At 43.0% G+C, this 16,046-nt stretch overlaps 1 protein-coding gene and 1 long non-coding RNA gene across 5 annotated transcripts in view; one reads left to right on the top strand and one right to left on the bottom strand.

Moving 5' to 3' along the window:
* The window catches only part of GPCPD1 (glycerophosphocholine phosphodiesterase 1), a 60,924-nt gene extending 55,104 nt beyond the window's left edge, over positions 1–5,820 (top strand). For all 3 annotated transcript variants that reach the window (XM_002710841.5, XM_051846186.2, XM_017341764.3), the window contains one exon: positions 2,449–5,820. In XM_002710841.5, the coding sequence (XP_002710887.1) occupies positions 2,449–2,638 (190 nt within the window). In that variant the 3' untranslated portion in view covers positions 2,639–5,820. The remainder of the gene's footprint in view (positions 1–2,448) is intronic.
* Positions 5,821–9,830: 4,010 nt separating this feature from the next.
* Positions 9,831–16,046, bottom strand: part of LOC103348227 (uncharacterized) — a 30,983-nt gene continuing 24,767 nt past the window's right edge. For both annotated transcript variants that reach the window (XR_011379983.1, XR_011379984.1), the window contains one exon: positions 9,831–14,714. This is a non-coding gene — a long non-coding RNA (uncharacterized lncRNA). The remainder of the gene's footprint in view (positions 14,715–16,046) is intronic.

The following is a 16,046-nucleotide window of genomic DNA, read 5'->3' as shown; positions in this document are numbered from 1 at the left end:
CATTAGCAGGAAACTGGATTGAATGCTTCCAATGATGAGTAGCTGGGACCAGAATGGTACTCCATTGTGGCATATGAGTCTCCCACACAGCTACTCAAGCTGCTTGCACCATGCCATCTCCTTGTAAATGGAGTTGAGTTGGACTTTGCTTTGGGTAATCAGGTGGCCTGTTTGGTGATACTTCTGATGTCAGTAGATTAGAACTTGCCTGGCTAGTCAGGTTCCTCACAGAAGAATCTGCATATATACCTGTGGGATCCATTTGGCAGCAGAAAGTAAGGGGAAATATTGTTGGCTCAAAGCCTTCACCTCATCCTCCCCATTTTAACCCTGTCTCTTCATTCAGGATTTCAATGCTATTTTTAAGCTTGGACTTTTTTTTGTTATTATTGACTTGTGATTTGGCCTTTTTAGTTCTTTATCCATATGTTTCCCAGCTTCCAAAACTCTATTGCTTTGTTTCTTGGGTTTTCTCATACTCACAGATTGTTTTTATTTTTTAAATCCATTTTATTTTAAAAAACATTTATTTATTTGAAAGGCAGAGTTACAGAGAGGGAGAGACAGAGATCTTTCATCTGCTCATTCACTCTCCAAATGGCAGAAGCCAGCAGCCAGGAGCTTCATCCAGGTCTCCCACATGGGGGCAGGGGCCCAAGCACTTGAGCCATCTTCCTCTGCTCTCTCAGGAGCATCAGCAGGGAGCTGGATCAGAAGTGAAACATCTAGGACTCAAACTGGCACCCATATGGCATAGCAGCATTGCAGGCAGTGGCATAACCCACTATGTCATAAGGCCAATCCCCCTTTTATTTTTAAGAGGATATAGGGGAAAGAATGAAGTTAAGATGCTCTGTTCTAATGGCTTTGATCCAGAAGCCACTTTTTATTTTACAGAAAGCCTTTGTTTTAATAGAACCAATATATATTTGAATCTTGTTCCAAAACTTATTCCTTAGTGTGATATCACTAGGTTCTCTTGTGAAAGGTTGTGTAGTTGCCTAGAATTCACATTGCAGTGTGAGAAGCCCTTCTCTGCCGGTAGGCAGTGCCAGTGCTCATTCTGGGCTCTCGACCCTGAGTTTATCTTCCTGTACTACAAAGCTTACGCTGATTTTCATACTGGTGAGCAGTCCTCATCTTGTTCTTTAGTGAATTTGAACTCAGAAACTTGTCAGTATCTTTCCCCTTGTGAACTAAGACATTGCTGATTGATTAATGTGGAAGGCAAGTACTTTAGGAATCTCTGGCAAGCTATAGATTTCATTTTCCGATTTGCTTTAATCAGTTTTTGCATCAGGGATACAGAAGAACCATGCATCATTAGACTGGGCAAAAGATTTTTTAAAAGATTGATTTATGGGGCTAGCATTGTGGCAAAGTGGGTAAAGGTGCCGCCTTAAATGCTGACATCCCAAATGGGTGCCGGTTTGTGTCCCTGCTGCTCTACTTCCCATCCAGCTCCCTGCCATGGATTGGTCTGGGAAATTAGCAGACCAGCCACATGGGGGATCTGTAGGAAGCGCCTGGTTCCTGGCTTCAGCCTGGCCTAGTCCCAGCTGATGTGGCCATATGGGGAGTGAACCATTAGATGGAAGATTCTCTATCTTTGTAACTCTTTCAAATAAATAATTTTAAAAAAAGATTTATTTATTTGTTCTTTTGAAAGGTAAAAGATCTTCCATCCAATGGTTCACTCTTCCAGTGACCTCAATTGCTGAAGCTGGGCCAGGCCAAAGCTAAGAGCCTAGAATTCCATCTTGGTCTCCATAAGGGTGACAGAGACTCAAGAACTTGGGCCATCATCCACTACCTCCCCAAGGGCATTAGTAGGAGGCTGGATTAGAAGCACAGTAACCGGCCGATGCCACGGCTCACTTGGCTAATCCTCTGCCTGCAGTGCCGGTATCCCGGGTTCTAGTCCCGGTTGCTCCTCTTCCAGTCCCGCTCTCTGCTGTGGCCTGAGAAGGCAGTGGAGGATGGCCCAAGTGCTTGGGCCCCTGCACCCGCATGGGAGACCAGGAAGAAGAACCTGGCTCCTGGCTTTGGATCAGGACGGTGCGCCGGCCGTAGCTTCTATTTGGGGGGTGAACCAACGGAAGGAAGACCTTTGTCTCTCTCTCTCACTGTCTAACTCTGCCTGTCGAAAAAACAAAACAAAACAAAACAAAACAAAACAAAAAACAAAAGCGGAGTAGCCAACACTGGAATCAGCACTCCAGTGTGGAATTTGGGGGTCCCGAGAAGTATCTTAAACCTGCTATGCTACATGCCCACCCTGAAAAGAGAAGTCTTTAGAACTGAAGCTTTCATCTTTCAAACAAAAACTCTGCAATATGGATATTCTAGGCATTTTGAAAACAAATTGTCATGAAGGGTAAATCAGGTAGGTAGGTCTGAAGCATGAAATTGCTTTTTTTTATGTGATTTGCGTTTGTTTCATCATAGGATATATGATTGGATGCCTGAACAGCCAAATATATTCCAAGTGGAGCAGTTGGAACGCCTGAAGCAAGAACTGCCAGAGCTGAAGAGCTGTTTGTGCCCTACTGTGAGCCGCTTTGTCCCCTCGTCTTTGTGCGGGGAGCCTGATATCCACGTGGATGCCAATGGCATTGACAACATGGAGAACGCGTAGTTGCTGTCTGGAGACCATTTGGGTATTCACTTTTCATCACTGAGCATCGTTTATCTATGCCTTTTGGGTTTCTTAGTCCAATGAAGCAATAATGAAGTATTTTACTCTTTCACTACAGTTCTTGCAAGAATTTCAAGTATGCTATTTAATCACTTGGCCAGGTATAATTGCCAGTCATTCTCTTTACAGTAAGAACATTTATTGGTTGGTAAATATTTTGAACTAAATATATAAACCTATAATGTTAAATAAATGTCCTTAACAGCATAGCACTTCAAAATTAGCTATATAAATATCTCATATTTACACTTCTTAACGACTTATTTGATCAGGTCTGAAATCTTTAGCACTTGAGGAAATGACTATGCATAATTATACCTGACCATGGAAAAGAATAAGTACCTCAAATGCATGCATTTGCACTGGTGATTCCAACTGCACAATTCTTTGTGCCATCTGTGTATATAGGCGTTTTTTACATGGGTTGACATGCACATATATCATTTTCATTCAGGATGAACCTTGAGGCTGCTGCCATTTTTTCACTTAACCAAACCAGCCTGGAGGTGAACCTTGGAATTTGTTTCCTAAGTCTTTCAGAAGTTGTTTTGCATAAATGTTAAAATTTCAAAATGCTGCAGGGTAATTTAATGTATAAAATATTAGAAGTATGTAGTGCATACCTAGTAGAGTAGATCACAATGTATATATTCAGTTCAGTGCATGCTTTAGGTTTCAAGCATGGGATTGTACGCGTTTACTGATATAAGTCCTTGCATCTGTGGTGCTAGGTGAGTGTGAGAAGATGTCAAGGACTGAAAATATTTTGTTGCCTAAAAAAAAAAAAGCCTGTTTGTGGGCATATTAAACATGCTTATTTTAAGGGTATCTCACTACCTATTACACACCATTGCTTTGTGGGTTTGTTGGGTATGTGTGCGTGTGTGTGTGTGTGTGTGTGATACAGTAGTTAAATCTTCGTGCAGAAAAATAAATGTCCTGAATCTTATATTGGTATTCTTTATTGGAAATGCATATCATGCATGTAATTTATTTAGAAATATAGAAAATCTTACCAAGCGTTTATGCATGTTTTTAGGATTATACTAAGATTTATTTCATTAGGAGTAGATTATGTTGGCATAACTGTAACTTAAAAATGAATGTTAAATAAAATGACAGATTTATTTTCTCCATTATAAAATGAAATTTCAAGAAGGTGTTACTTTTTTTGTAGAACGGTTTTATATTATTCTGAGCAATTGGAACTTAGTGTCTATCCTAAAGCTTCTTTGCCTCCATCTTTCACTGTACTTTCTTCCCCAGGCCGTTTATTGATGTATGGACATTCATGTATGGCAGTAGCTGAGAACCTAAGACTTGAACTTACATATATCTTTTGATTTTTTTAAAGCTAAGCAATGCAATTTTGGTGAGATTTTAATTATGTGAAGATGAGATCTGAAATCCTATGGTATTGTATTTGTAACACTGATATTTGAAAATAGTTTAGGAATTGGGAATTTTTAGAAAACTCCTGGGAAAGAATGTTTTTTCATCTGCAGACTTTTGTACAATACAGTTACCAATATCTTCTGGTAACTTGGTTAGCCATATGTGTGCAGTTTTAGTCCCATTTCTTTGCTCCTCCCCTGTGCCTTTCCAGTTCCAGATCTCTGAAGAAGACTCTAGGGCAGTGGGGAAACTGTTCATAAGCCAGGGTAGGGACAGAGGAGAGTGAGGAAAGGAGCTGGTAGGGGCTATGCCTCTGAGAAGTTTGATTTGCTGAGGAGAGCACATTGCAACTGCTTACGATACAGATAGAACCTTCCCACTCCTTCTCAAATCTGCCTCTTCCAAACCTTAGAAGCCAGTGCTAGGCAATGACTAAAACGTCACAAGCAGAGGCTCCCCATTTTAATACATGCAGGTCTCATGTTCCTAGCTGTTGCCCTTTAACCTCTTCTCCAGCCACTCTAGCTGTGAGAGGCTACTGTGCTACTCCCTACATGGGCCCATGTGTCCGATGCCTAGGAGCTGTCTCTTCCCCATAGTCACTTTCTCCATGCCACACACATTTCTCCTGGAGCCATCCGCCTCTCTCCTCTGAGCCCAGACTGAAAGTCCTTCAGAAGACAAGAAACTGTCTTCAAGCATCCTGCTTATGCCTCATTGTGCTCACACCTCCGCCCTGCTCACACCTTCATCACACCATGCCTCTTGGTCCATTCCAGGTGAGCACAGTTGAGGGCCTCTCCTACCAGGCTTGTGCTTTGCAAGGGCAGGGCCCTTGTCCTTAGCCATTTTTATTTCCACAGTATGTGGAACACAGTAGAAAACCAATGTTGGAATTAGGGGGATAATATAATTTGTATCATATGTCCTTTTGGATTGAGAGATTTAGTTTTGTTTACTAAAAATGTTAACTTTGAATTAGTTTACATTTTGACAATGGGGACAATATATTAATGTCAATTTTGTGATGTAGAAGTGTAATATTAAATTATTTTTTGCTTTCTAGAAATCGAGTGAAGTGTTTGATAGCATGCTGCCACTGTCCTCTGTATTTTCTCCTCTCTGGAATGATGTACTGTAACTGACTGGACATGGATGGGAGGCACACAGCTCCCTCCTGGGTGAGCGGTGCCTGAGGGTAACCACAGCTGGCGTCCTGCCACCCACTTACCTCATTCCATTATTCCCTGTAGCACTCAACTCTTCTCCCCTGGGGGCCCCATGCTTTTGCCTGCCTCAGCACCACTCTCCTTGTCTGAAATGCCTTCTCTGCCTGCCTTCCATGTCTCACTCAGGTGCCACCTCTTTAAAACTTGCCTCCGCTTTGGATCTCAATCATGACAGAAACAATGCATATAGCCTCGAAGTCTCTCTACTGCAGTTTGCAGCTAGGCTAATAAACCCAAGGGTTCACTGATCTGTCAGGTTGGTGTTAGAATCTGGGTTTCCCAACTCCTGATCTTTATGTTCCTAAGCTACGCGGCCTTCTGAAGTCTTGTGGCATTTGTTAGCCTAAGCGTTCTTAGAGTCAATTTCTTATGTATCTGTTATATTTCCCTAATAAGATTGTAAGCCCCTTAAGGGCAAGGACTTCTTTGTGTTTTTAGCACCACTCTAGTGTTCTCTCCTTCGTTATGAACCAGCTAAATAAATGGCAGTGGCAACAATCCTAGTTTCCTCACTCAGACTGTTTCATGATTAACATACAGTTCTGTATGGCATGCTTGGCCATTTATCTGGAGTGTGCTCACATGTGCATGTGTGTGTGTGAGTTTGCATGTTCACACCTGGAATTCTCACTCCACCCCAGTTGCTTGGAATCATATATTTGATGGGTTACTGTAAACCAATTTTCTACTCCAAGCTGAATGAGGAGAAATATAATAGTGATGGTTATTCCAGTGATTTGAGCAAAAAGGTAATTTCTCCTCCCAGACCCGATTGCCCTTCCCTGGAGCAATTTACCTAAAGTGGGTGGCGGGAGGGCTGGCAGTAAGGTGCTGCAGTCCTGTCAGTCCAGGTGCACGATTGTCGCCCCTTCTGCCTTAGCTCTTTATCTTCATGGCCGTGATTACTGAGTTTTATCTCTCACCTTAGCGCTGGTTTGGAACTCTAGGTTGATAATGGAGTCCTGCTAACTTAGATTTGGATACATTGACTTACTCCTTTGCATTTTAGTCTTGGATTATGTACTTTTGGAGTTGAAAGCAAAGTATTCATATTAGAAATAATGCATTTTGTTGAAATGCTGCTTTATATTGGCATTCATGATTAGAAACTGATTCAAATGTAACCCTAGTGGGCTTCTGTAATTTGAGAACTTGATCTGAGGTGTTTAAGGTGCAAGAGTACATGGTTAAGTGTGTGCCATGTGTTCTGGAGGTCGGGAGAGATTGCGGCATGATCAACGGTCAAGAACCCTGTGGGGCTCTCGGGCCTTCACGGAGTAGGGGTGAGGCAGGATGGCTGTGGAACCAGTTTGGGTCACTGCCTGTTTAAAGGCAGGTATGCAGTGTTCTAAAATAGAGGAAACTACTAGTAGTACAGTAATGAGGAATGCTGTGGTTAATCCGCCACGCATACCTCCACTTGTTTCCTTACACAAGAAATTGAAATGTAGGTCGGATGGCTGAACTGAAATGTGCAAAACTGAACTGCAGAAGGTCCAGATTGGACTGTGCATATAGAGGGCGAGCAGGCATCCCACATTACTGCACCTCGCCCACGCTCTTCCCTCCTTCCCCCAAACCTCCTCCCATCCCTAAAGTTTTCTCTGCCTCAGTAAGTGGCACCCAGGACTCTTGCATAACTTTTCTCTTGCTGAATCCATGGATTCGTATAACTTTATAATATGATACAGGATAGGGCCATTGCCCAACTTATTCTTTTGCTTTTTAAAAATTCTTCCACATTGTTCAACAAGTAGAAAATGACCTTATCAACTGTCAGGAAAGTCTTTGTGGGATTTTACTCAGTGTCAGACTGATTGCTATATTAAAAACATGACGGGGACGACTTGACTTTTTTTTAAACATTTGTTTGTTTATTTGAAAGGCATAGTTAGAGTGGCAGAGGCAGAGAGAGAGAGAGAGATCTTCCATCTACTGGTTCACTCCCCAGACGGCTGCAACCGCCAGAGCTGTGCCAACCCGAAGCTAGGAGCTTCTTCCCAGTTTCTCACGCAGGTGCAGGGGTCCAAGGACCTGGGCCATCTGCTTTCCCAGGCCATAGCAGAGAGCTGGAGTGGAAGTGGAGCAGCTGGGACTCGAACCGGCACCCATATGGGATGCTGGCACTGCAGACGGCAGCTTTACCTGTTTTCATAAACTGAGTTTTCATTTTCTAAATGGAAATGAATAGACTTTTATGAAATTCCTAGTTCACTTTCTCGAGTACTTTTCTGCTTTAATAATAAGCAGTTAATTTTTGTTTATTGATATTATCTCTAGGTACCTTGCTGAATTCAATTAAAACATTTATTATTTAAGCCTCTGGGGTTGTATAGATAATTATAGTATCAGTAAATGCATTTTTCTAATTTTAAGTGACTATCTTGTTTCATTTCATTGACAAGTAGTAATTATAGGCATCTTTCTTTCCTGATTGTCATGGGAACATAAGAATGTTGGCTGCTGAGGTTTTGTAGTAGATCACATTGATCAAGTTAAGAAAATTCTTAGTTTGCTAATAAATCACCAAAGGGATACTTTTTGTTCATCTGTAATTAAGTGGAGTGAACGAAGCTAATACTTTTTTTTTAATGCTGAACTACTCTTCAATAACTGATGTAAAATCTCTGTTCATGAATGTTGATTCAACACTAATTTGCAAACTTGTTTAGGATTTATTGTCCGCACTTAGCAAATGAGATTGACTTGGACTTTTCTTCAGCTGGTTTTGGAGACTGTTTGAGATAGCCTTGTAAATTGAGTAGCTTTCAAGTTTGGTGGTGGCTTTTTTTTTTTTTTTTTTTTCCATTACAGTTTCTTCAGTTACTTTTCTGTATATATTCTCTACTTTTTTTTTTAGCAAGTTTATAATTTTCATGGAAAATCACGCAGTTTTTCTAAATTTGAATGTATTGAATATAAAGCTGTGTGTTGTTTAATAATGATATATATACATAAAAATAAATAAGTTACTTTGAAAGATATATGGAAAGATGGAATTAAAAGTTAAGTTTATTTTGGTTCAGAAAAACAAATCCAGTGCATAGTTTTTTCATTAACTTATTGAAGGTCCCATATTTTTGGCACCAAAAAAACTTAGCACACACTCTCTCTCTTTATATTTTATATTTATTTATTTATTTATTTGAGGGACAGAGAGACAAAGAAACAGTTCCCATTCACTGGTTTACTCTCCAAATGTCCAAAATAGCCAAAATTGGCAGGCTAAAGTCGGGAGCTGGCAGGCCAATCCAGGTCCTCCACAGGGATGGCAGGAGCCCAAGTACTTGAGCCAGCACCTGCTGCCTCCCAGGGTCTGCATTAGCAGGAAGGTGGAGTCAGGAGCCAGAGATGGTATTAAAACCAGGTACTCTGAAGTGGGATGTGTACATTTTACCCAACATCGGTAATAACCACTAAGCCATTCATTTACCTCTAAACTTACTACTACTTTTTTTTTTTTTTTTTTGAATTATTTATTTTTGACAGTGGACAAAGAGAGAGAAACAGAGAAAGGTCTTCCTTTTCCATTGGTTCACCCAGTGGCCACCATGGCCGGCGCACCACCCTGATCCAAAGCCAGGAGCCAGGTGCTTCTTCCTGGTCTCCCATGTGGGTGCAGAGGGCCATCCTCCACTGCCTTCCACAGCAGAGAGCTGGACTGGAAGAGGAGCAACCAGGACAGAATCCAGCTCCCCAACCGGGACTAGAACCCGGGGTGCCGGCGCCCAGGTGGAGGATTAGCCTATTGAGCCATGGCTCTGGCCCCTAAACTAACTTCTAATTCCATTTGCCATGAGCTTTTTGAAGTACCCTCATATATCTCTTTATTAAACTAGGCTTTAGCATTATTGAACAGTGTTTTTACTATTATTCATTACCATTAAGTTTTCAGAATTCTGCTTAATTTGGATTTATTTTGTTCTTTTTCTTCTTGAGTTCATCTCAACACAAAATACAATTCTGGTCCAATGGAATAATAATGCTGGCCTCAGAGAAATACAATTTTAGGGTCTAGTGCTGTGCCATAGTCGGTTAAGCTGCTACCTGTGATGCTGGCATCCCATATGGGCCCCAGTTTGAGACCTGGCTGCTCCACTTCCAGTCCAGCTCCCTGCTAACGTGCTTGGAAGGCAGCCAAAGATGGCCTAAGTGTTTGGGCCCCTGTACCACATGGGAGACTAGAAGTAGCTCCAGGCTCCTGCCTTCCACCTGGCACAGCTCTAGCTGTTGCCATTTAGGGAGTGAGCCAGTTGATGGATGATCTCTCTCTCTCTCTCTCTCTCTCCCCTTCTCCTGTGTCTTTGGGAAAAAAAAAAAAAAAAAAAAAAAAGCTGTGGTTCTGAATCGCAGCTTCATTTAAAAATTAAAAAATAAATCTTAATAGAAGGACAAGAACTTTTAAGAATAAAAGAATCTATACTTCCTGGAACTGGTGGCTTTACACTAACAGGGATGAGCACTATATGAAGCACAGGCATACTTTATTTTGTTGTGCTTGATTGGTGTTTTTTTTTTTTTTTTTTTTTTTTTAAAGATTTATTTATTTGAGAGAGTTACAGACAGAGGGAGAGACAGAGAGGTCTTCCTTCTGTTGGTTCATTCCCCAAATGGCCACAACAGCTGGAGCTGTGCTGATCCGAAGCCAGGAGCCAGGAACCAGGTGCTTCTTCCTGATCTCCCATGTGGGTGCAGGGGCCCAAAGACTTGGGCCAACTTGTACTGCTTTCCCAGGCCATTCTCAGGCCATAGCGGAGAGCTGGATGGGAAGAGGAGCAGCCAGGACTAGAACTGGCGCCGATGTGGGATGCTGGCGCCACAGGCAGAGGATTAACCTACTGATTCACGGCACCGGCCCCTGATTGGTGTTTTAGGTGTTATATTTTTTTCAATTGAAGGCTTGTGGCAACCCTGCACAGAGGAAATCTATTGGTACTATTTTTCCAATAGCATGTGCTCACCTCACATCTCTCACATTTTGATAATCCTTGAAATATTTCAGACTTTTTCATTATATCTGTTGGGATAATCAGTGACTTTTGATGTTACGATTATAATTGTTTTGTGGTGCTCCAAAACGTGCTCATGTAAGATGGCCAACAAGAGATAAATGTGTGTGTTCTGACTGCTCTACCAACTGAACGCTGATTTCCTGGGCTCTCTCAGTCTGCCTAGTCCATAAGAGAAAGCCATATTGGAATCGGCAGAAACAGTGACTTCTGAAGTGTTCAAATCAAAGGAAGAGTGAGACATTGCTCACTTTAAATAAAAAAAAAATAGAATGATTAAGCTTAGTAAGGAAGGCATTCTGAAAACTGAGACAGGCTGAAAGCCAGGACTTCTATAGCAAACAGCCAGGCTGTGGATGCAGGTTGTGGAGGAAGTTAGAAGTGCTTTTCCAGTCAACACACAAATGGTATGAGAGGGAAATAGCCTTAGTGCTGATACAGAGAATGGTTTAGTTGTTTGGATAGAAGAGCAAATCAATTACAACATTCCTTTAAGCCAAAACTCAAACCAGAGCAAAGATCTAATAACACTCTTCAAGTGTATGAAGGCAGAGAGAAGAATGGAAAATGCAGATTTCTTTTGAAGCTAGCAGAAGTAGATTGGTAAGATTTAAGAAGTCATGTCCATAACAGAAGTGCAGGCTGAAGCAGCACGTTATAGAAGACTGAGCTAAGATAACTGATGAAAGTGACTACACTAACAGATTTCAAGGTAGACAAGACAGCCTCACATTGAAAGAAGACTCCATCTGGACTTCCATAGCTACAGAGAAATCATTGCCTGGCTTCATGGACTGGCTGACTCCTTGTTAGGAAGGGCTAATGCAGCTGGTGATGATAGTTGAAGCCGTGTTCATTTGCCAGTCTGAAAACTCTGAAGCCCTTAGGAATTTTTTTTTAAGGGTTTATTTATTTATTTGAAAGGCAGAGTTAGAGGCAGAGAGAGAGAGTCTTCTGTTCCGCTGGTTCACTCCCCAGATGGCTGCAATGGCCAGAGCTGGGCCTATCTGAGCCAGGAGCTTCTGGGTCTCCCACACGGGTGCAGGGGCCCAAGGACTTGGGCCATCTTCCACTGCTTTCCCAGGCCATAGCAGAGAGCTAGATTGGAAGCAGAGCAGCCAGGACTCGAACTGGATCCCATATGGGATGCCGGCACTGCAGGTGGCAGCCTTACCCGATTCACCACAGTGCCGGCCCCGCCCTTAGGAATTACTCAATCCAATCTGCCTTTGCCCTAGAAACAAACAACAAAGCCTGGATGATAGCAGAGCTGTTGCAGTGCGCTTTACTGAACTTCAGGTACTCACTGTTGAGACGGAGCAAAAAATATTCCTGCCTAGTCACCTGAGAGTTCTGCTGCAGATAGGCAGATTGCCTTTCCTGCTGTCAGAAGCAGAGCAGGGACTTGAACCTGTACTCTGATGAGGGATGCTGGCGTCACAGGTGGCGACTAACTTGCTGTACCACACCACCAGCCCTCGTGGTAAAATTTTAATGGATGAGAAAAGTTACTCCTTGTGTATAAGCCAAGAAAGTATTTTGCAGAATTACTCCTGACGAAGATGCTGCAAACATCGTTGAAATGGCAACAAGGGATTTAGAGTGTCAGATGAGCTTAGTTGATAAAGTAGCAGCAGGGTTTGGGAGGATTGGCTCCACTTCTGGAAGAAATTCTGTGGGTGAAACAGCATCACATGGCATTGCACGGCAGAGACCTTCTGCGAAAGGAAGACTCATTGTCTTAAAGATGCGAAGTGTAACTGCCACAACCGCACGGCCACCACACTGATCAGCCAGAACCTGTCAGCGTCCCAGCAAGACCCTCTTCTAGCAAAAGCATTAGGACTTGCTGAAGGCTCAGGTAAAGCTTAGCATTATTTTTTTAACAAAGTTTTTTCTGTATGTTGAGTGCTTTTAGACATAACACTGTATTTCTCACTTAATAGAGTATGTGATAAACAGCCTTTTGTATCCACTGGGAAACAAGGTTACTGTTGCAATATTTATTCCTGTAGTTGTGGAGCAGCACCCACAATGTCTGAGACATGCCTGCATTACTTGTATCTTTAACTTTCTAGCTAGTCTGATTGAACTACAATTCATTAAAGCATAATAAAGTAAAGCTATTTGTTGAGAGCTTGGATAATTCATAGAACAGCTTCCATCTTCAAAATGTCCCTTATTTAATTCAGGCAAGGTATATTTTAAAAAATACAAGATTGTAGCAATTGTTTAAAACAGGAATAGAAGGAAAATTACTGGGTCACTCCTCATGCTCATTTAATGACATGAATGAGTCCTCCTGCCCACACTTCAACCACCGTGGCTCTGCGTTGACCTGTTCTATACCTCCTATTAGAGATGTGCTTCAAAGACGGAGTTTTGTGGCTACAGATATTTGAGATGCCTCTTCAGTGTCTAAGTGGAAAGGTGCTTGTGTGTGTGTTGTGTAGAGGGTAATTTCCTAAGTATCATCTTCCAGTTTCCTTGCTTACTATTTTACTATATCCAACTTAAGCCTGTTTATATTAATTAAACCATGTTTTTCTTTCCAAGATTTCTAATTGGTTCTTCTTTGAGTCCATTTGGTCTTATTTCATTCCTTTCCATTTTTCAATCAAATAAGCCGCAGTTTTTTTTTTTTTTTTTTTTTTTTTTTTTTTTTTTTTTTTTTTTTTTTTTTAACAGAGGTGTAGCTTACGCCTACCCTTTATACACTCAGTCTATTTAAGGATTTAAGGTCCTTTTCAGGCTCTTGTAATGATTGGTTTTAGTGGCTTTTTCTCAGCACACAGTTCCGCATGCATTTGAGAATTTTGGTGTGCAGGATCCTGTATTTAATCTCTTTCCTTCCCTCTTCTAATCTCTCTAGTGGTCTGGTGGTTGCCTCCCGCAGAAGCTCCAAAACCTCACTCTAAACCCGGGTATGTGACAGCACCCGATAGTTAATGCCAAGAAGGAACTGGGACTCTGCCCCAGAGTTGCCAGTTGACCTTGGGTTTTAGTCCCAGGAGATTTGTATATTCTAGTTTGGTCATTTCCATTTTATCTTTCTGTAGTTTACCCATTTCCTTTTTCTGGGTACAGTTTTCTTCTGTTAAAGATTCTGTTGCTTACATCCAAGAACACGTGACTGTTGGAGTATGGACCTTTGCAGTCCTGTATGTGTGCCCCTACAGGGTGTCTGGAGCACAGATTTGTTGGTCTTGCATGAACTCAACAAATCATCACACAGTATTAAAAACCTCACCAGCTCAGAGGAATGCAGTGGAGACTCCCCACTGGGGACCAGAACTAAGAATGTGGTGTCTGCTTCCCTAACTGCCCAGCACCCACCTTCTCCTTTTGGTGGCAGCGTTGCCTCTTTGGCTGTACCCTCTCCCTGTTGGGTGGTCTGGGGGAAATGCCATCTTTCCCCCCGCCTAGGTCTGGGCACGTGAACAAAGCCAGGACTGGACACTCTGCACGGAGGCCATTGCATCTCGGTCAGAGCGCTGGAAGACAGAACAAGTGCCCAGACGGTTCCCAATCCAGGGTGATGTGAGGGGCTCATGCTGGGGAGCCCCCTGGGTCTTCCTGATGCAGGTGGGTTTTTTTTTGTTTGTTTTTGTTTGTTTGTTTGTTTTGACAGGCGGAGTGGACAGTGAGAGAGACAGAGAGAAAGGTCTTCCTTTGCCGTTGGTTCACCCGCCAATGGCCGCCACAGCTGGTGCGCTGTGGCCGGCGCACCGTGCTGATCCGATGGCAGGAGCCAGGTGCTTCTCCTGGTCTCCCATGGGGTGCAGGGCCCAAGCACTTGGGCCATCCTCCACTGCACTCCCTGGCCACAGCAGAGAGCTGGCCTGGAAGAAGGGCAACCGGGACAGAATCCGGTGCCCTGACTGGGACTAGAACCCGGTGTGCTGGTGCCGCAAGGCAGAGGATTAGCCTAGGGAGTTGCTGCACTGGCACCTGATGCAGTTTTACAGACAGTACTGTTGCTTGTGCCCAAGACTGGGCTGCTAGCATAGGTAGGCACACAGGTCTGTGAAGGCTCAATACAGTTTTTATACACTGAATTCAGCAACTTGTATTTTCTTCCCTTATCAGCTCATTTATGTACCTAGCATTAACAAGAATCATTTATTAATTGAAGCACATTCTAATGTGACTTGTGGGGGATGAATTAACAGCTGGTAGATTATATCTCAGTGAACCAAACAAATGTCTCCGTGAATCAGGAGCCCAGCCTGCACTCCGCTGCCCGTGCATGGTGGGACCAGCGTGGCTTGGAACATCTCATGCATGTTCTCCTCCAAGCATGTCTCTACCATTCTCAACCCGACTCTTCTGTTCACTGCCTCAGAGGGCACTCGTACTTTGCTCTCAGAGTCTGAATCATGGCTGTAAAAAAAGAATGAGATATTACTTTGATGACATGAATTTCTCTCTCCTTTTTTTTTTAAAGATTTATTTATTTATTTGAAAGTCAGAGTTACACAGAAGAGAGACAGAGAGAGAGGTCTTCCATCTGATGGTTCACTCCCCAGATGGCTGCAACAGCCAGAGCTGCACCGATCCAAAGCCAGGAGCTTCCTCTAGGTCTCCCACACAGGTGCCAGGGGCCCAAGGACTTAGGCCATCTTCTGCTGCTTTCCCAGGCCATAGCAGAGAGCTAGATTCGAAGAGGAGCAGCTGGGACTAGAACTGTTGCGCCCATATGGGATGCCAGTGCTTCAGGCCAGGGCATTAACCCGCTACACCACAGCGCTGGCCCCAAATTTCTCTTCTTAATGAGAGTGAAGGGGAAGAGAGACAGAAAGTACAAGTGCTCCTATCTGTTGATTTCACTCCTCAAGTGCGTACACGAGCCAGGGCTGAGCTGGAGCCAGAGCTGGATGCTGTGAAGGAATCCAAGTCTCCCACGTGGTGATAAGAGCCCAACTGCTTGAGCCATCACTGCTGCTCCCCGGGATCTGCTGTAACTGGAAGGCAGATTCAGAAGCTGGAGCCAGGAAACAAACCACTAGGCTACATGCCCACTTCCAGCCTTGTCTTTTGAGTGCTTTTAATGACATTCTATCAGTGCTTGTCAGTCCACTAGGGGAGCAGATCCCACACTAGCACAGAAAGTCTATTTGGCATTTGGTTCCCCTTCCACTTTAGAAACCTATTTCCTGAAACTTCTAGCTTATAACCCTCTCAGCATCTCTCTCACCTCCTTTATATATATTTTATCTATCTATCTATCTATCTATCTATCTATAATCTTCCCATTAGAACATTTATTTCTCAGAAAATAAGTTTCAGATTTATTATAGTAGGTAAAATTCACTCTTGTATTCTTTACAGGCATAGATTTTTCTGTTTATTACCTCTCTTATATCATCTGTCATAAACAATTCTAGAAAGCAAATAGTCACTTTCTACAATACATAGGGCATGCTGTGCTTCACAGCAGACGCGACAGAGACAGAAGGCCCCACCCACAGCAGGGTCTGAGCCGTGCCCGTTCTGAAAGAGCATTTTCAAAAATGAGACTGAGACAGACAGAGATTCAGAGACTGAAAAATAGACTAAGAAGGGAAGGTGGTGGTGGGGAGAAAGAGCAAGAGGGAGAAGGTCCCAAGATCTCACAACACAGGTTAGACAAAGGTCACAGAGTCCACAGCTGACCAGCTACCTGGGGAGAGGGGACGCTCTGGCTCCTGTAAGTTCGCCACACTGTGTGGCCAC

This window comes from Oryctolagus cuniculus, chromosome 11, assembly GCF_964237555.1.
Source record: "Oryctolagus cuniculus chromosome 11, mOryCun1.1, whole genome shotgun sequence".
Classification (NCBI taxonomy): Eukaryota; Metazoa; Chordata; class Mammalia; order Lagomorpha; family Leporidae; genus Oryctolagus; species Oryctolagus cuniculus.
This window is presented reverse-complemented; position numbering and strand designations above follow the sequence as displayed.